The sequence below is a fragment of the Balaenoptera physalus genome (genome assembly GCF_965194825.1).
Source record: "Balaenoptera physalus genome assembly, chromosome: 3".
NCBI lineage: Eukaryota > Metazoa > Chordata > Mammalia > Artiodactyla > Balaenopteridae > Balaenoptera > Balaenoptera physalus.
Window position 1 is genome coordinate 142285962 of NC_138890.1, and position 21212 is coordinate 142307173.

At 37.2% G+C, this 21212-nt stretch overlaps 1 protein-coding gene across 7 annotated transcripts in view; it reads right to left on the reverse strand.

Annotated features, from left to right (window-relative positions):
* The window catches only part of FBXO4 (F-box protein 4), a 435787-nt gene that overhangs the window by 114836 nt on the left and 299739 nt on the right, over positions 1–21212 (reverse strand). Inside the window, exon 7 of one of the 7 annotated variants that reach the window (XM_082454532.1) lies at positions 1475–18786. The exons of the other annotated variants lie outside the window; for them this stretch is intronic. Coding sequence (XP_082310658.1) covers positions 18759–18786 — 28 coding nt within the window. The 3' untranslated portion in view covers positions 1475–18758. Of the gene's footprint in view, positions 1–1474; positions 18787–21212 lie in introns of those variants that run through there. 7 annotated transcript variants of the gene reach the window in all.

Genomic DNA, 21212 nt, shown 5'->3' on the forward strand with positions numbered 1-21212 from the left:
CACCCTCCCCATCCCACCCCTCTAGGTGGTCACAAAGCACCGAGCTGATCTCCCTGTGCTATGTGGCTGCTTCCCACTAGCTATCTATTTTACATTTGGTAGTGTATATATGGAAAGGACTGAGTTTGAGCATTGAATTCATTTAAACATAAAACCTACGAATAATACATTGGTGGATGAAGAATAGAATAAAAATGTTATAAACTCTTTAGACTTTAAGAAAATAGTTTATAAACATTTGGAATTAGGGAAAAGATACATAATTGTAAATTGAATAATCTATTTTATTTTTAAAATGTTTTAGATCTATTTTTGTTAGTTTTTGTTTTTAATTAATGGCCTTTTTTTTAAAAAAGTAGTTTTAGTTTTACAGAAACATTGACCAGAAAATACAGAGTGTTCTCATATACCCCTCCCCTTAAACACAGTTTCCTCTATTTTTAACATCTTGTATTAGTGTGGTTCATTCGTGACAATTGAGCCAACAATGATAGATTATTATTAACTAAAGTCTGTAATTTACATACGAGTTCACTCTTGGTGTACATTCTATGGGTTTTGACAAATGTATAATGACATGTATCCACCATTACAGGATCATATAGAATAGTTTCATTGCCCTTAAAATCTCCTGTGCTCCATCTATTCTTCCCTCCCCACTCCGTCCCCTGGCCCATTTTACAAATACTGATCTTTTTAATGTTCCATAGTTTTGCCTTTTCACATAATTTAAAGCAGTAATTTAATTGATACTGTCTAAAATTGAAACATATAGTAAAAAATTCATATGACTCCATCCCTAAGAGTTTTCATTTCTTTTTCTTAACTTTAGAAAAAATTGTCTCCCAACTGAACCAAGATGGCGGAGTAGTAGGACGTGCTCTCACTCCTCTGGTGAGAACACCAGAATCACAACTAGCTGCTGGACAGTCATCGACAAGAGGACACTGGAACTCACCAAAAAAGATGACCCACATCCAAAGACAATGGAGAAGCCACAATGAGATGGTAGGAGGGGTGCAATCACAGTAAAATCAAATCCCATAACTGCTGGGTGGGTGACTCAAAAACTGGAGAACACTTAGACACAGAAGTCCATCTACTGGAGTGAAGGTTCTGAGCCCCATGTCAGGCTTCCCAACCTGGGGCTCCAGCAATGGGAGGAGGAATTCGTAGAGAATCAGACTTTGAAGGCTAGCAGGATTTGATTTCAGGACTTTAACAGGACTGGGGGAAACAGAGACTCCACTCTTGGAGGGCACACACAAAGTAGTGTGCGCATAGGGACCCAGGGGAAGGAGCAGTGACCCCATAGGAGACTGAACCAGACCTACCTGCCAGTGTTGGAGTGTCTCCTGCAGAAGTGGGGATGGATGTGGCTCACTGTGAGGACAAGGACACTGGCAGCAGAAGTTCTGGGAAGTACTCCTTGGCGTGATACCTCCCAGAGTCAGCCATTAGCCCCACCAAAGAGCCAGGTAGGCTCCACTGCCTCAGGCCAAACAACCAACAGGGAGAGAACCCAGCCCCACCCATCAGCAGACAAGCGGATTAAAGTTGTACTGAGCTCTGCCCAGCAGAGAAACAGTCAGCTCTACCTACCACCAGTCCCTCCCATCAGGAAACTTGCAAAAGCCTCTTAGATAGCCTCATCCACCAGAGGGCAGACAGCAGAAGCAAGAAGAACTACAATCCCGCAGCCTGTGGAACAAAAACCATATTCACAGAAACATAGACAAGATGAAAAGGCAGAGGCCTATGTACCAGAAGAAGGAACAAGATAAAACCCCAGAAAAACAACTAAATGAAGTGGAGATAGGCAACTTTCTAGAAAAAGAATTCAGAATAATGATAGTGAAGATGATCCAGGACTTCAGAAAATGAATGGAGGCAAAGATTGAGAAGATGCAAGAAATGTTTAACAAAGACCTAGAAGAATTAAAGAACAAACAAACAGATGAACAATACAATAACTGAAACTAAAAATACACTAGAAGGAATCAATAGCAGAATAACTGAGGCAGAAGAACGGAAAAGTGACCTGGAACACAGAATGGTGGAATTCACTGCTGAGGAACAGAATAAAGAAAAAAGAATGAAAAGAAATGAAGACAGCCTAAGAGACGTCTGGGACAACATTAAACACAACAGCATTCGCATTATAGGGGTCTCAGAAGGAGAAGAGAGAGAGAAACGACCGGAGAAAATATTTGAAGAGATAATAGTTGAAAACTTCCCTAACATGGGAAAGGAAATAGCCACCCAAGTCCAGAAAGCACAGAGAGTCCCATACAGGATAAACCCAAGGAGAAACACGCCGAGACACATAGTAATCAAATCGACAAAAATTAAAGACAAAGAAAAATTATTGAAGGCAGCAAGGGAAAAATGAAAAATAACATACAAGGGAACTCCCATAAGGTTAAAAGCTGATTTCTCAGCAGAAACTCTAAAGGCAGAAGGGAGTGGCATGATATACTTAAAGTGATGAAAGGGAAGAAGAACCTACAACCAAGATTACTCTACCCAGCAAGGATCTCATTCAGATTCAATGGAGAAATTAAAACCTTTACAGACAAGCAAAAGCTGAGAGAATTCAGCACCACCAAACCAGCTCTACAACAAATGCTAAAGGAACTTCTCTAAGTGGGAAACACAAGAGAAGGACCTACAAAAACAAACCCAGAACAATTAAGAAAATGGTCATAGGAACATACATATCGATAATTACCTTAAACGTGAATGGATTAAATGCTCCAACCAAAAGACACAGGCTTGCTGAATGGATACAAAAACAAGACCCATATATATGCTGTCTACAAGAGACCCACTTCAGACCTAGGGACAAATACAGACTGAAAGTGAGGGGGTGGAAAAAGATATTCTATGCAAATGGAAATCAAAAGAAAGCTGGAGTAGCAATACTCATATCAGATAAAATAGACATTAAAATAAAGAATGTTACAAGAGACAAGGAAGGACATTACATAATGATCAAGGGGTCAATCCAAGAAGAAGATATAACAATTATAAATATATATGTACTCAACATAGCAGCACCTCAATACATAAGGCAACTGCCAACAGCTATAAAAGGGGAAATCGACAGTAACACAATAATAGTGGGGGACTTTAACACCTCACTTAAACCAAAGGACAGATCATCCAAACAGAAAATTAATGAGGAAACAGAAGCTTTAAATGACACAATAGACCAGATAGATTTAATTGATATTTATAGGACATTCCATCCAAAAACAGCAGATTACACTTTCTTTTCAAGTGTGCACGGAACATTCTCCAGGATGCAACACATCTTGGGTCACAAATCAAGCCTTAGTAAATTTAAGAAAATTGAAATCATATCAAGCATCTTTTCTGACCACAATACTATGAGATTAGAAATGAACTACAGGGGAAAAAATATAAAAAACACAAACACACGGAGGCTAAACAATACATTACTAAATAACCAAGAAATCACTGAAGAAATCAAAGAGGAAATCAAAAAATACCTAGAGAAAAATGACAATGAAAATATGACAATCCAAAACCTACGGGATGTGGCAAAAGCAGTTCTAAGACGGAAGTTTATAGCTATACAAGCCTACCTCAAGAAACAAGGAAAATCTCAAATAAACAATCTAACCTTACACCTAAAGGAACTAGATAAAGAAGACAAACAAAACCCAAAGTTAGCAGAAGGAAAGAAATCATAAAGATCAGAGCAGAAATAAATGAAATAGAAACACAGAAAACAATAGCAAAGATCAATAAAACTAAAAGCTGGTTCTTTGAGAAGATAAACAAAATTGATAAACCATTAGCCAGACTCATCAAGAAGAAGAGGGAGAGGACTCAAATCAATAAAATTAGAAGTGAAAAAGGAGAAGTTACAACAGACATCGCAGAAATACAAAGCATCCTAAGAGCCTACTACAAGCAACTCTATGCCAATAAAATGGACAACCTGGAAGAAATGGACAAATTCTTAGAAAGGTATAACCTTCCAAGACTGAACCAGGAAGAAATAGAAAATATGAACAGACCAATCACAAGTAATGAAATTGAAACTGTGATCAAAAATCTTCCAACAAACAAAAGTCCAGGACCAGACGGCTTCACAGGTGAATTCTATCAAACATTTAGAGAAGAGCTAACACCCATCCTTCTCAAACTCTTCCAAAAAATTGCGGAGGAAGGAACACTCCCAAACTCATTCTGAGGCCACCATCACCCTGATACCTAAACCAGACAAAGATACTACAAAAAAAGAAAATTACAGACCAATTTCACTGATGAATATAGATGCAAAAATCCTCAACAAAATACTAGCAAACAGAATCCAACAACACATTAAAAGGATCATACACCATGATCAAGTGGGATTTATCCCAGGGATGCAAGGATTCTTCAATATATGCAAATCAATCAATGTGATACACCATATTAACAAATTGAAGAAGAAAAACCATATGATCATCTCAATAGATGCAAAAATCTTTTGACAAAATTCAACACCCATTTATGATAAAAACCCTACAGAAAGTGGGCAGAGAGGGAACCTACCTCAACATAATAAAGGCCATATATGACAAACCCACAGCAAACATCATTCTCAATGGTGAAAAACTGAAAGCGTTTCCTCTAAGATCAGGAACAAGAGAAGGATGTCCACTCTCACCACTATTATTCAACATAGTTTTGGAAGTCTTAGCCATGGCAATCAGAGAAGAAAAAGGAATACAAATTGGAAAAGAAGAAGTAAAACTGTCACTGTTTGCAGATGACATGATAGTATACATAGAGATTCCTAAAGATGCCACCAGAAAACTATTAGAGCTAATCAATGAATTTGGTAAAGTTGCAGGATACAAAATTAATGCACAGAAATCTCTTGCATTCCTATACACTAATGATGAAAAATCTGAAAGAGAAATTATGGAAACACTCCCATTTACCATTGCAACAAAAAGAATAAAATACCTAGGAATAAACCTACCTAGGGAGACAAAAGACCTGTATGCAGAGAACTATAAGACACTGATGAAAGAAATTAAGGATGATACAAACAGATGAAGAGATAGACCATGTTCTTGGATTGGAAGAATCAATATTGTGAAAATGACTACACTACCCAAAGCAATCTACAGATTCAATACAATCCCTATCAAATTACCAATGGCATTTTTTACGGAACTAGAACAAAAAAATCTTAAAATTTGTATGGACACACAAAAGAGCCCAAATAGCCAAAGCAGTCTTGAGGGGAAAAAAACGGAACTGGAGGAATCAGACTCCCTGATTTCAGACTACACTACAAAGCTACAGCAATCAAGACAATATGGTACTGGCACAAAAACAGAAACACAGATCAATGGAACAAGATAGAAAACCCAGAGGTAAACCCATCCACCTATGGTCAACTAATCTATGACAAAGGAGGCAAGGATATACAATGGAGAAAAGACAGTCTCTTCAATAAGTGGTGCTGGGAAAACTGGACAGCTACATGTAAAAGAATGAAATTAGAACACTCCCTAACACCATACACAAAAATAAACTCAAAATGGATTAGAGACCTAAATGTAAGACCAGACACTGTAAAACTCTTAGAGGAAAACATAGGAAGAACACTCTTTGACATAAATCACAGCAAGATCTTTTTTGATCCACCTCCTAGAGTAATGGAAATAAAAAGAAAAATAAACAAATGGGACCTAATGAAAGTTAAAAGTTTTTGCACAGCAAAGGGAACCACAAACAAGACGAAAAGACAACCCTCAGAATGGGAGAAAATATTTGCAAACGAATCAACGGACAAAGGATTAATCTCCAAAATATATAAATAGCTCATGCAGCTCAATATTAAAAAAACAAACAACCCAATCCAAAAATGGGCAGAAGACCTAAATAGACATTTCTCCAAAGAAGACATACAGATGGCCAAGAGGCACATGAAAAGCTGCTCAACATCACTAATTATTAGAGAAATGCATATCAAAACTACAATGAGGTATCACCTCACACCAGTTAGAATGGGCATCATCAGAAAATCTACAAACAACAAATGCTGGAGAGGGCGTGGAGAAAAGGGAACCCTCTTGCACTGTTGGTGGGAATGTAAATTGATACAGCCACTATGGAGAACAGTATGGAGGTTCCTTAAAAAACTAAAAATAGAATTACCGTATGACCCAGCTATCCCACTACTGGGCATATACCCAGAGAAAACCATAAATCAAAAAGACACATGCACCCCAATGTTCATTGCAGCACTATTTACAATAGCCAGCTCATGGAAGCAACCTAAATGCCCATCTACAGATGAATGGATAAAGAAGATGTGGTACATATATACAATGGAATGTTACTCAGCCATAAAAAGGAACGAAATTGGGCCATTTGTTGAGACGTGGATGTATCTAGAGACTGTCATACAGGGTGAAGTAAGTCAGAAAGAGAAAAACAAATATCGTTTATTAACGCATATATGTGGAACCTAGAAAAATGGTACAGATGATCCGGTCTGCAGGGCAGAAACTGAGACACAGATGTAGAGAACAAACGTATGGACACCAAAGGGGGAAAGCGGCGGGGGGATGGGGGTGGTGATGTGATGAATTGGGAGATTGGGATTGACATGTATACACTGATGTGTATAAAACTGATGAGTAATAAGAACCTGCTGTATAAAAAAAAAACAGTGCCTTCTTGATAAAATGTTTAAAAGAAAAATAAATTGTCTTGCATAAAGAAATACTTATTTGAAGTTCACAACTAACTTCTGTTTTAATTATTTTCCTTTTTAAAGGTCAAAATATATTTTTATATTGTTAGTTTTAAATAGTATGCATAGTATGATTATATTTCTACTATTTTTTTCTGAATATATCTAGATATTCATTTACCCAACTGCACATATACAGAGCTATATTTGGAATCATGTTTAACAAATATCATAAAGTTGTTCTGGGGTATTGAGATTTTGGATAATTTGTAGCTGTTTTTTGGTGATTTATTTATATTCTTCATATATATGTCATGTGCATCTCTATTTTTAATAAGAATTATTATTTTTAAAAAACAAATAAAATTTATTGAAATAAATGTAATGAGATTATGCAAAATTTTTAATTTGGGTCAAAAATGTATCTCATAGCTACAAGAAGTTTGGGGTTTTTTGGGGCTTGAGCCACTTGTTCTCCTTGAATGGTCCTGCAATAACCCTTTCTCTGCTCAAAAAAAAAAGGAAGTGAAAGCTAAGAAACTTAAAAATACTTTTAGTATAGATAAAAGTGAGCTTAATGAGTGTACTTCAGAATTTAATAAAACAATAGACTGTATTAATAATGTCAAAATGAGAAAGTCCCTATGTGCTCTAAAGACCACACCTGGAATTTCTGGATGCAAATACAAATGTTTTCAGAGAAAGAACTAACAGGTAGTTGTTAACATGGAGAAACCATGGAGAGAAATAATTTGATTTGGTGATACAAAATCCTCCTGAAAGGACTCTCCACCATCAATGTCTAGGTACAAGTTGGTCCACCTTTTGGCATGGATGTTGTGGTAAGAATTCCAACTTCAGGTGGGTTATAAGAGTGAAAGATCTACATGTCTCCAAAATGTTATCCATTTTAAGACCTAGGTTTGGAAACAAGCAGTGATGACGTGATGAGCGCAGCTTTTCCACAATCAGATAAAGCCATTGAAAGCCATATTGATGCTACCTTGTGAATCATCACCAAGTGTGAACCACCAGCATTTCAGCAAGCAGTTGTTCGCCTTCATCTCTCCAAATGTTTGGGAAGATTTTTCTTCCCAAGGGGCAGTGGTAGAAGAATGGGGAAAGACTATGTGCTAATTAAGATGTATATTTTTTGAAGGATGCTTTTATGATTGATGCAAAAAAAAAAAAACACATTGTGTGCATCCCAATATTTCTTCTTAGAGTCTCAAAATTCAAACTGAGGAAAAATTTAACATGTGTGTGTACATAACATATGCAAGTGTATGATTAAAGGGCAATGTTTGTGAAGCTAATTTGGAAATGTTTGCTTCTATGTCTCTATCTTCTACACCCTGTACCTCTTTCTGTGTAGATTGTGGAGCTTTATAGCTCAAAGCGGTCTTAGCAATCATTTAATCGAACCACTACATTGAACCAATGAGGAAAATGAGGCTCAGAAAGGTTAAGCAACTTTCTCAAAGTCACATAATTGGTTCCTAACAGTGATGATCCTAAACATCAGTACTCTTGACTCCCAGCCCAGAGGCTTTTTTAGCTCATATCAGAGACTGAACTATCTGTGCCTTTATGGTCCCTCTTCATATTGGCTTTCTGATATAGTACAATGCTTTGGGCAAAAGCCTTTTTCAGTACATACCTGTCACAGACATTTTGGATAAGCTACAGTCTTTGTCATTCTCCTGTTTTTGTGTCTATATACTAGAGTGAGGTCCTTGGGGTTCTTTGCAAAAACCATTCATCTTTCATCGTCCTCTGTTCAAGGAAACATATGATTTAAAGAAATTCATGGGGGTTTTTTTGTTTGTTTATTTATTTGCTTGAGAATATTGAGTAGAAGAGAGGAGCCTTTCATAGGTCAAGGTTCTGGTTTGCAAACAATAAGATCCATTCTGTCTGATTTAAGCAGCTTTAAGCAGTAAGGAATTTACTGCAGAATACTAATTAGCTCATATAATCTCCAGGAAGACTAGAGGCTTGTATGCTACACAATTTGTATGCTACACAACTAGGAACAATGAAGCCAGGAAAAATGTCTTTTAGACAAGAAACTATTCCAGTAAAAATCATGCTGCCACTGCACACCACTTAAACTCTCCATCAGCCAGGCCTCTACTGCACAGGGAACAGAGATCCCATCCCTTTACAACCATTAGAACCACTTTCATTGTGGTGAAAGGGCTCCCTTCAGGGGTCCCTGGAGCTTCTAGAGCAGTTAACTCTCATTTTCAGGAGGTATCCACAACAACTTCAAGACCTCTGCACAGAGCATGACTATTCAAAGCACAAAATAATGGAGCCTAAGAGACTGGTTCTGGGCCATGAAACCTCATCATGAGTTTCTCTTGATTCTTTGAAACCCCCTATCTGCAGCCTGAGTCAAACCCCCAACCTTCAGCCCTCTCAAGTGTGTTCCTTTCTCAGACCCATCACATTCACAAAGGATGCCCTTTATGGTGCAATGGAAGGGCTTCTGTCTAGATGGGTTTCTGTTTCATTAATGAAGACATTCACTAGCAGTGGTGTTGCATATGCATAAGAATTCAATAAAGTTTTTCTAATGACATTGTTTAGTTAAACAGGCACCTTTGTATTTTGCGGGTGTGGGGGGGCTGTGTGTTGGTTAACCTGGAGCATATTTTCTAAATTAAAATAATAAGCATACTTTATAATTATCACTGTTGGTCGTCCCAACTTTGATGAATTTACATGAAGTTCCTATCATTCATGGTTAAAGATGGTTCAAAAAATAATAGCTGAAAAAGCTTTCCTAAGGTCAGTGAAGACTTCCTGGTCACAAAGTTCTCTTCTGAGGGAAAGTTAGGAGATCCACCAGAGATGATAACATCACAGTACTGTACATCAAGTGAGACTTGGAAATAATACAAAGGGATATGCTTATCCCGGGCTGGATTTTATTCAAACACCATGCAGATGACATATCTAAAATGTCTAAAACGATTCTCAGCAAAGAATGATGTAGATCTGAATGCATTCCAGATGGGAACAGGGTTTATTTACTGGACTCAGAAGCTGAAGAGAATTTAAATATATTTGCTAAAAAAATAAAAAAGGAAGGAAAGGAAAAAGACAAGAAAAGATATATAGAGAGGAAAATTCTAGGGCTGAATCTGTAGATAATTTCTGCTGTGAACTGAGTATACATGTTTAAAAATCTGTCAACCACCTAATCACACAAACCTGTGTTTTAAACCTGTTGTCTCTATTCAGTCACTTTTTGGCTGATCGATCCTTCAAAATTTGACCCAATCTCTAAAAGAATGTTTTGATTAGGAATACTAACCTCACTGGAAGATTACTTTGTTTTTTTTTTTTAAGTTGTCCGTTTCTTGAGCCTCTGGGAACACAAGATGAAGCTGAACTTAAAAAAAAAAAAAAAATCTTAACTATTCTGTTTGCTAATCCAATTTGTTAGAACTCATTCCATTCAACTGAGAATTTGGAAGCCTCATTATCAATGGTATTATCTCAGAACACAAGACAAAATTTCTGACATATAATTGGAATCCAGTATGCTCCACAAAGAGTGCCAGATACATTTTTTGATAGAAGAAAGGAGTGGCAACAGTTGGTGAGGTAAATTCACTTCTGAATAAATAATGTATTTACTGTCCATACACAAGTTTTGACATCAATTCATTACAAAAATATGTCATCTCATAGCCCACAGGATGGCAAATGGAAATAGATTAATATAGATCCAGAAGGACATGAAAGGGCATTTGTACAGGTATTGAATATGGCCGTTATTACATAGTGTTTCTTTTTTTTTTTTTTAATATTTATTTATTTGGTTGTGCCGGGTCTTAGTTGCCGCAGGCAGGCTCCCCAGTTGTAACATGTGAACTCTTGGTTGCGGCATGCATGTGGGATCTAGCTCCTTGGCCAGGGATTGAACCTGGGCCCCCTGCACTGGGAGCACAGAATCTTAACCACTGCGCCACCAGGGAAGTCCCAATAGTGTGTTTCTATTATGTGATGTCATCAATGGGAGTTTGGAGGTGGATGGGCAATTGTTGGTTTGAATAATAGTAGAAACCTTATGGACAGTTTCCTCCCTTCCTGTTACTTGTGAGAGGCTTGAATTTTAAAGAGAACCTTGAATGAATATACAAGAGTGGAAAGATATTCCAAGTCTGACAGAGAAACCGAGAGTTGGCGCAGAAACACTTATAGCAGAAAATGCACATATTAGTCAGCTTTGCTGCAATAACAAACTATCTCAGCAACTCACAAAGATTTATTTCTTGCTCTCATCACATATGGGCTACAGGCAGGCTTGCCTGGGCTTAGCTTCATGCATTTTCTCATCCTAGAACCCAGGCTAAAAGAGTAGCTATCACCTAGGAAGTGTTATTCTCATGGAGGGAAGGTTGTGGAAGAGGGTGAGCAGAAACTTGTGGTGCCTCTAAAGCCTCTGTTCAGAATGCACACACTGATATTTCTACCTACTTTCTATTGGTCAAAGCAAGTCACATGGCCAAGCTCAAAGTCAATGGATGAGGATGCATATTCAACCCACTGGAAGGCACAGAAAAAGGTGTGGGTGAATAATTTTATCACAGGGAGGGAGAGCATAGTTGGGAATAATCTAATCTACCACAATGTATCGAGAAGAATTGTTTTAATAGACCTGATGAGACAGGATGGGGCAGTAATAAGGGTTAGATTATCTAGGGCTTTTTCAAAAGCAATCTGGAAATACAGGAGAAGTTTGTCCTGGTTTGGAGAGCAACCTCAAGCAGGGTCAACCAGATAGAATCATAGTTAGAAGTGGTGATTGTCTTAGATACCTCAGGACTCTTCTTTCCTTTCCTCATCCCATCTTAAAACTTGTAGTCACTTTATAAGCTCCCAACTCACAGCATCAAATCTTACTTAGGATGAGGACCTATCAAAGTGAGACATTCACAATGGTCTTCAAACTTAGCATTTTGAGATTCTCTCCAAATGACAGTATATATACAGTCATATTGACAAATTAAACATTTAATATAAATTTAACCATATCTTGAGCAGTTTTTTCATTTTTTAATGTAATAGGGCCCTGAAAACAAAAGGACCTGTCTCAACTTCTGACAGGCTCAGCCTAAGAATGTATCTGATAGTGTACATCTAGTGGAAGAGTATTTTTTCAACAAAATTTTATAGGGATACCCAGTGGATAGAACTGTTACATTCTGATTTAGGCAGCACAAGGGAAAGTCCAGAGTTACCTCCACTTTCAACTCCATTCTCCCCTGCTACATCTGAGGACTGCTGAGGAAGCCCTATCAATTTTTGAAGCACTGCGGGAACACCACTGCTATAGGTTTCTGATAAGGCTTAATGAGTCACATTTTTTGGAACTTTTAAACAGTCCCCAGTTTGGTCAGAAAAGGGAACAGAGGTCTAACCCTGGAATACATGGCTCAATGGTTGATCAGGGAAGTATTTGGGAGCAGGAAGCATTTCTGCCATCCCAGGAATCATGCCACATAGGAGGCTACTACTCATAAGGTAAACTGTAATGCAAAGTACCAGAGAGGGAGTGAAGAAATCTCTTAAGTAGGAAAGAGAGAAGTATCTGTGCTTGATATAAGCGAAGGCAAAGAGGAAGGAGAGTGGAGGAAATCAGAGCAGGGTTGGTAGTTTGATCAGCATGGAATGAAAAGGAGAAGGTTCTGACATTCCCACACTTAACAAATGTCGAACTCTTCAGCTCAGCTCTCTATGCTTCCATGGGACGGATGCCTCTGTGGTCCTCAGTTCAGCTGCTCAGTTAGTTCTCCATATACAAATGATGGTGAGACATTCATATACAGGAAAGAGCATTCCAACCGGTGTATCTTATTTAAAATATAATCCTGCCTTTTATAATGGCACATAAATATCTTTTTTTTTCTAGCATAAGAGAAGAAAGAAATATAAACTTCTTAATCCTAGTCAGGTACCCCATCAGTGCCCTGCTACCAAACAATAACTTACTCAACCATTTATTTCATTAAGAATGGCTAGATTCATTTATTACAATTTATTGATCACTGTAATGAAGATGATGTTGATGGTGATGTTAGCTAATAATTATCAAGCCACTTATTGTATGTGTAGTACTTTACACTGATTACCTCATTTAATCCTCACAATAACCATGAGAGACACGTATTATTATTATCTCCATGTATAGGCAAAAGAGGTTAAAAGATGTCTCCATGACATATTACCACCAAGTGCTGAAGTGTGGATTTGAATTATACCGTCCCATGAAAGCTTTACAACAATGCTGTAAGATGAGTATTATTATTCTTATTTTACAGACAAGCAAGCTGAGGTAAGCAATTTAACCAAGATCCTGCAGCTAGCTAGTAAGTGGTAGAGCAGAAAGGTAAATCTGGAATTGCCTAACTTCAAAAGCCATGTTACAGGCTACATATCAGTGTAAGTAAAATAATTTTACAGGGTAGAAGAATAATCATCAGTTTATATTTACATCTCTGCTCTGCCACATATTAGCTAGGTAATATTTAGCATCAATTTCCTCACCTGTAAAGTGAAGACAATGATATGCATATTATACTTCAGGTTCTTGTGACAATTAATTTAAATAATGACATAATTCGAATGTTGGTGTGTTTAATGTTGTCCCAGAGGTCTCTGAGACTGTCCTCATTTCTTTTCATTCTTTTTTCTTTATTCTGCTCCTTGGCAGTTACTTCCACCTCACACTGGTCAGAATGGCCATCATCAAAAAATCTACAAACAATAAATGCTGGAGAGGGTGTGGAGAAAAGGGAACCCTCCTACACTGTTGGTGGGAATGTAAACTGGTACAGCCACTATGGAGAACAGTATGGAGGTTCCTTAAAAAACTAAAAATAGAGCTACCATATGATCCAGCAATCCCACTCCTGGGCATATATCAGAAGTAAACCATAATTCGAAAGGATACATGCACCCCGATGTTCATTACAGCACTATTTACGATAGCCAGGTCATGGAAGCAACCTAAATGCCCATCGACAGAGGAATGGATAAAGAAGATGTGGTACATATTGCATTCCATGCAATGGAATATTATTCAGCCATTAAAAGGAATGAAATAATGCCATTGGCAGTGACATGGATGGACCTAGAGATTGTCATACAGAGATGCAGTAAGTCAGAAAGAGAAATGCAAATATAGTATAATATAGCTTATATGTGGAACCCAGAAAAATGGTACTGATGAACTCATTTGCAAAGCAGAAATAGAGTCACAGATGTAGAAAACAGACTTGTGGTTACCAAGGTGGGAAGGAGGGTGTGGGATGAATTGGGAGATTGGGATTGACATATATACACTACTATATATAAAATAGATACTAAATTATATTATTTAGAAAAAATACGCAAAGAGATCTGTAAGTTGTTCACTGTTACAGTAGTACAGACTCTCTGTCCAGGAAAAAGACTCAGTATCAATAGATGCAAATTATTTATCAATCAATAAAATATGATTAGCATTTTACTATTCATGAAATAATATGAACAATAAAAATCAAAGCCAAAAAATTCAATGCAAGATATAAAAGAGAATAAAAGAAAATATACCAAATATAGACATTGATTGTCTTTGGTTGTAAACTAAGGGTGATTTTTTTTTGCCCCTCTGCATGCTTCCCTTGTATTCTCCAAGATTTTTTATTATGAATATGCATTCTTGTAGTCATAAACAAAAACTTAATATGCTTCATTAAAAAATTATTGCAAAGGCTCAAAAAATAAACAAATAAATAAATAAAGACATAAAGTCTTGCTACAAACTAAGCTCTTTATAAGTGTTAGCTGTCTCTCTTCCTAAAATTATTCTCCCCCCCCTACTGTCCCCTACTACATATGTTAATTTACTCTCACAAGATTCCACCAAGCAGATGTGCTTGACATCTCTGCATATAATTTTAGTTTACTTCCCTGGGTCCTTCTCCAAGGCATGTAATAGCAGTTTGGAGAGCCCTGATCTTTAGAAGGGCTGCATATTATTTTTTCCAGTATTCAAAAACATATGTGAATACCACAGAAAAATTATTTTCAGTACTAACAATGTTACAACATAGGAAACCACACCTGTGTACCATTAGATTAGAATGAAACTTATCAGAATCAGAATTCCTATGGATTCCTGTGACCCATTAAATAAAGGGTACTTAGATGTTTTCCTAGTTGGTATTGTATTCTCTCTGACACAACTGTCCAGTTATGCCAAGTTGTGTAGACACAACTTATCTTAATGTTTATCTCAGATGAAAATATTTGACTTTTAGCAGTCTCAGTCTGAAATAAAGCAAAAGAAAACAAGTACATACACACACACACACACACACACACACACACATAATTTATAGGTTTAAATAAAACCCTAAAATTACTCTGAGAGCTCATAAACAAGAGTGATGAATGATCCATGAGTCATTACAGAGGTCATTTTGGCTGAACCAGGACCATGTAATTAATTTTAAGAAGAAATGGCTCTTGAACATAAAAAAATACGAGGAATAAATATTAACTGTGTGCAATCAGAGACGTCTCTGAAGTTTTCAGTTTGATTTAGTGTCATCCCTTATTATCTACATATAGGGCCTTAATCTCCTCAATTAAGGATTATCATTCTTCATTCAAGAATTGTATTCAACAGAAGCACTAGGGAATCATTAGCTCAATAAAATAATAGTCATGTATATGGGGCTTAATGAATAAAAGGAGATATTCATTAATCTCTTTTTGAGCATCAATTATGTGTAAGAACTGTGCTGAATCCTAGGCATACAAAAACAAACAAAGCATTATCTTCCCCCAAGAAATTTACAATCTAGTGGGAAATTCAAATGCATAAATTGATTATTACAACATATAAAGTGCTCACCTAATAGACCAAGCCACAATGGGCACCCAGACCGTGTCACAGCCATCACGTGGTTGAAACATAAAACAGAGATGGTTGCTGACAAATTTACTAGCAGAGAAGCAGCAGAACCACGTGATCCTCTAGGTTCTAGTTGTGTCGTGGGGTGGTGTGCCTAGGCCAGCCACAGTGCGATAGGACAGACTGTGGGAGTCTGCCCCTGAAAAACTCTTCATATTTATAAAGGGAGGGGCTCTCTAGGTGACTATGTAACAGTCGGCTATTCTATAAGGGAATGGCCTTGTTATAAAGGAGCAGCATACAAAGATTGGGCACTACATCCATCTGTTCTTCAGGGGAGTTACTCATACTTGCTGAGCCAGCAACTTGCCAAATTACAAAGGAGAAGACTATTAACCTCAAGGGCCATCTGAACTTGCTTCTTGTTCTAGAAGTGCAGAGAAAAGCATGGAGATTCAGAGAAGGCTTCCTGGAGGAGGATGTTTGTATTGAGTTTTGAAGGAGTTAGCAAAACGAGGAAGGGGAAGATCATTCTGGTAAAGAGAAGAGCAAGTAAGAAGGAATAGCAGGAAGGACACAGCATAGCATATTCCTGGAACTGCAAATGGTCCAGCGTGGTTGGATAAGAGTTAGTAGTGAAGCTACAAGGCAAGTGGATGCCAGACCAGTGCATCATGCAGTTTCTAATAGCTCAAAACAATAAGGAATTTACCTGCATTTATTCTTTCTATTTAGCCTTTACTTGCTGATGTTGGGGAAAAGGGATCACTGAATAACCAAGTAAACAAAGATGACAAATCCTGCCTCTTAAGTTTAAAAGCCACTGGTCTAGGTGTAAACAAGAAATATTCGGATGCATATGTACAGACAGAATATTCCTGTTCCTTATCTAGATAAAAACAGTTTGCTAGGGGAAAGGGAGAGGAGGGAGACCAAGTAGAGAGAAGAAACCTTCAACCCTCAAGAAGATAGCAGGAGGGTCCAGAGACAGGGAACTAAGTGGATGTAAAACAGAACTGAGAGTCCAACCTAACTATTCAGGGTTGCGGTGACCTGAATCTTTTGTTTCCATCTAATGAGAGCTGCCAATCAACAGTATCCCATCACCCATTGATTGTACAGTAGGAGTAAAGCCCTCTTGTCCCCTAAGGCTATGCTTGACTCTTCAAATAGCTCACACCTTTAAGAGAACTGCACTTTTAAGAGTTTGGGATATTATAATTTCTAGGTCTCAGTACTCCCTGAGAGATGGGGATGGTATGGAAAGGAGAGAGTTTCCAATGGTCAAAGTGGAACTAAATATGTGGTAGTGTAACAGAGAAGAACAAACCTGACTCCATATTGGATCTGTTTCTTTAGCTCTAATCCCTGTGCTCTGTTGCCTGAGCTTAGTCATGCTGGCTCTGCACTTTTGTAGAAGAATGTTGCCTAGAGCCTGAAATATATATGATACATCATTCTCAGGGCTCTGGCCTTTAAAGGTATAATAATTTTCCATTCATATAGAAATAAAAAGTTTCAGAACAGAAAATAATTGTTTTGTTGGAGGTTTATAGCATGGACGGCTGCAAGAACAAAGGATTCCTGCACAAAGAAGTTTGCAACAACCAGCTTCACTGCCTCCCCTTTTAGTATAAAAGAAGCCTGAACTCTAACTCTGATAAAGTGGTTCTTTGGGACACGAGTCCACCATCTTCTCAGTCTGTTGGCTTTCCAGCTAAAGTCACTATTCCTTGCCCCAACACTTCATCTCTTGATTTATTGGCCTGTCGTAGGGTGACCAGTAGAGCTTGGACTCAGTAACAGTAGAATATCAGATACAGAGAATCCATGAGAGGCTGTGATAAGTTGGAAAGACTAACATGTTTATTTTCCAGAGTGAAATATCCAAAGTAAAGCAGGTATAGACAACTATAAGGAAGAACAACCATGGTATGAAATCATGACCAAAACCAATAAGACTCTAGAAATCCTTTAATACCTGTAAAAATCTGCATTGCAAAGTCCTCTTTTTATTTATTTGTTAAAAACACTGAAAACAACAAGAATTTTTTCTTTAGAAGCCTACATAAATGTATTTTTTAAAAGAATTATTAATGTCAATTTCTTCTGTTATTATTTTACTATTACGTAGTATAAATATCATTAAATGAGACTCCAAATTCTGAATTATAATATTTTAACCTGTGTCTACGGCACTGACATTAGCCTTTTGGGATCAGTTTTTTTTTTTTTTCCTTCCTGATTATCAGAGTACTGAAAATACCTTAAAAAAAGGAAATACAAATTTCAGGAAAAAATAGTAAAAAAAAAAAAAGCAGGAGAAAATCATATGTCATCCTACCACCACAAAGAAACTAGTTTGCACATTGTTAATCTCAGGGCTTTATTCCTTCCATTTTTTTACCAAGTAATATTTTTTCATATAGTTAATATTATCCTATTAATAAAATTTTTCTTTTACTCTTAACTCTATGTTATACCAAAACATTTGTACATGTTCTTGAAACCAAGAAAGAGTCTATTTTCTAAATTTGTTTTACTGGTTGTTTTAATCATATACTTGTTTCCACATCCCCAGGCAGACAGCAGGAACAGGGTGGAATTACTGGGAATGGGACCAACCCCTGGGGATGTAACAGTACTGGAAGGAAGGGACTATACGAAAGTATGCCCTAGTTAAATGAAAGGTTCTTTAGTAGGAAGCAGGCTTTTAAGAATTGTACCTTGGATAACAAATAGAGCAGACATTTTTATTTAGTCTGGAGCTAATCTTAAGGGAGAATTAAAAGGAACATAAAGACAAAATTCCCTGTGTATGTTACCAAGTCCAAGCTCACACTGCTTGCCACATGACAGGCCAATAAATCAAGAGATGAGTTGTTGGGGCAAGGAATAGTGATTTTATTTGGAGAGCTGGCAGATTGAGAAGATGGTGGATTAGTGTCCCAAAGAACCATCTTGCCTCTGTTTGGATGCTAGTTTTTTTCATAGAACAAAGAGGGGGGAGGTGAGGAGGTAAAGTACAAAGGGGATAAATTGTCGCAAATATCTCCTGGTTCCAGCCAGACTCTGAACCTCTGTTAATTTCTTCTTTCCTGCAGCCATTCACAGGTGGGCCTGGTCAGGATGTTTTCTGTGAGCTAAACAAAGGTATTTTAGCTTAATGTTCAGGCATGGGAGGCAGGGTTCCCAGAGATGGGCCATTATGTATACTTTAAGCTATAGGTAACATCCCTTTAGTGATTAACTTGTAGCAAAAGCACTAGAATACAAAGGTTAAAGCAAAAGAAACAGATCCAATATGGAGTCAGATTTGTTCTTCCCAATACATGCGCAAGGAAAATTACCTACCTACAGCAGTGCTTTCCTAGATGTCAAAACCAATGCTGTGGTTCACACAACTGGTTCTGACTAGCTGAAGCTGATAAATGACTATGAATGTTGAGCTACCCCAGCAGACTAGATTCTCAATGAAGCTAACAGAAGACTTTTTCCCGACAAGTAAAAAATGGGACTTATTTTAACAATTAAAATTAGAGGTAGGGATTCATTTCAGTCTATCCAGAGTACTAGTTTTAATTAACTGGCATAAGTGCCATGAATGCCCCCCATATTTCAACTCTAAAATTACATTGACATTTTGCTTTTAGAGTACTACTGAGTGAATTTCTTCAGTGTGTGTTCCCTGGCAAATAAATACATTAAGCTATTGTTTTGATTTTTGAGTTTTGTTTCATTTGCTCTGTTGTTGCTGCCGTTGTTGTTATTCTTTTTTTTAAATATCTTTATTGAAGTATAATTGCTTTATAATGTTGTGTTAGTTTCTGCTGTACAACAAAGTGAATCAGTTATGTATATACATATATTCCCATATCCTCCCTCCTGAGCCTCCCTCCCACCCTCCCTATCCCACCCCTCTAGGTCATCACAAAGCATCTAGCTGATCTCCCTGTGTTATGCAGCAGCTTCCCACTAGCTATTTATTTTACATTTGGTAGTGTATATATGTCAATGTTACTCTCTCACTTTGTCCCAGCTTCCTCTTCCCCTCCGTGTCCTCAAGTTCATTCTCTACATCTGCATCTTTACTCCTGCCCTGCCACTAGGTTCATCAGTACCACTTATTTAGATTCCATATATATGCATTAGCATATGGTATTTGTTTTTCTCTTTCTGACTTACTTCCTGTTGTTATTCTTTTTTAAAATTTTTACTTATTTTTTAATTGAAGTATAACTGACTTCCAATATCATGTTAGTTTCAGGTGTACAACATAGTGACTCAATATTCTATACATTACAAAACAGTCACCATAACAAACCCAGCTACCATCTGTCACAATACAAAGTTATTATTATATTATTGACTATATTCTTCATGCTGTATATTACATCCCTGTGACTTATTTATCTTATAACTCTAAGTTTGTACCTTTTAATCTCCATCACCTATTTCACTCATCTCCCCATCCCCCTCCTCTCTGGTTTGTCCTCTGTATCTAGGAGTCTGTTTCTGTTTTGTTGTCTGTTCATTTGTTTTGCTTTTTAGATTCCATGTATAAGTGAGATCATATGGTATTGTTTTTCTCTGTCTGACTTTCACTAAGTATAATACTCTCTAGGTTCATCGTGTTATCACAAATGGCAAGATTTCATTCTTTTTTTATGGCTGAGTAATGTTCTGCTATATATATGTGTGTGTGTGCTTATATGTATGTGTGTGTATATATATATATCAATCTTATTTAGCCATTCATCTGTTGATGGACACTTACGTTGCTTCCATATCTTGGATATTGTAAATAATGCTGCAATGAACATAGGGGTGCATACAATCTTTTCAAATTAGTGTTTTTGTTTCCTTCAGAAAAATACTCAGAAGTGGGATTGCTAGATCGTATGGTAGTTCTATTTTTAATTTTTTGAGGAACCTCCATACTGTTTTCCATAGTGGCTGTATCGTTTTTATTCTTGTACCAACAAATCAATGAGTTGAGTGAAGTTGTGTAATGTGCACAACAGTAACTTTTCCTATTGGCTTTTTGTATTTTAAATCCATTAGATGTGTTTCAAAGTGTCTCTTTTGAGTGAAATGAGAAGTCTTCTCACCTGCCCACAATATTAAGAATGACAGAAATGCTGAAAAGTTTGTCAGGTTTGTGTCTGTGATGCTTGGTAAACTGTTCTGATAGGGCATAGTGTGGGGAATACAAGGAGGGAGGAAGAACAATAGCAAAGAAAGGCTTTAAATAGACATGCAGCCCACTCAGTCATTCCATTAAGCATCTCTGGAAAAGATGAAGTATTTGGTCTCTAGGGTCCCATGTATTTCCCAGCAGTGCACATTATAAACCAGTGATGCTATGAACTTCTGCCTCCTTACGTTCGTACAGAATTTATTATCTGTGTACAGATTACGTCATTATTAACATCAAGGCATTAAAAACTAATAACTCAAAATGGGAATAGACCTTGGCCAAATCATGAAGTATGCAAAATTTGTCTTCATCTCCCCTTTGCCTCAGATACCCAAAGGATGTCCTCCCCTGGGCACCACATT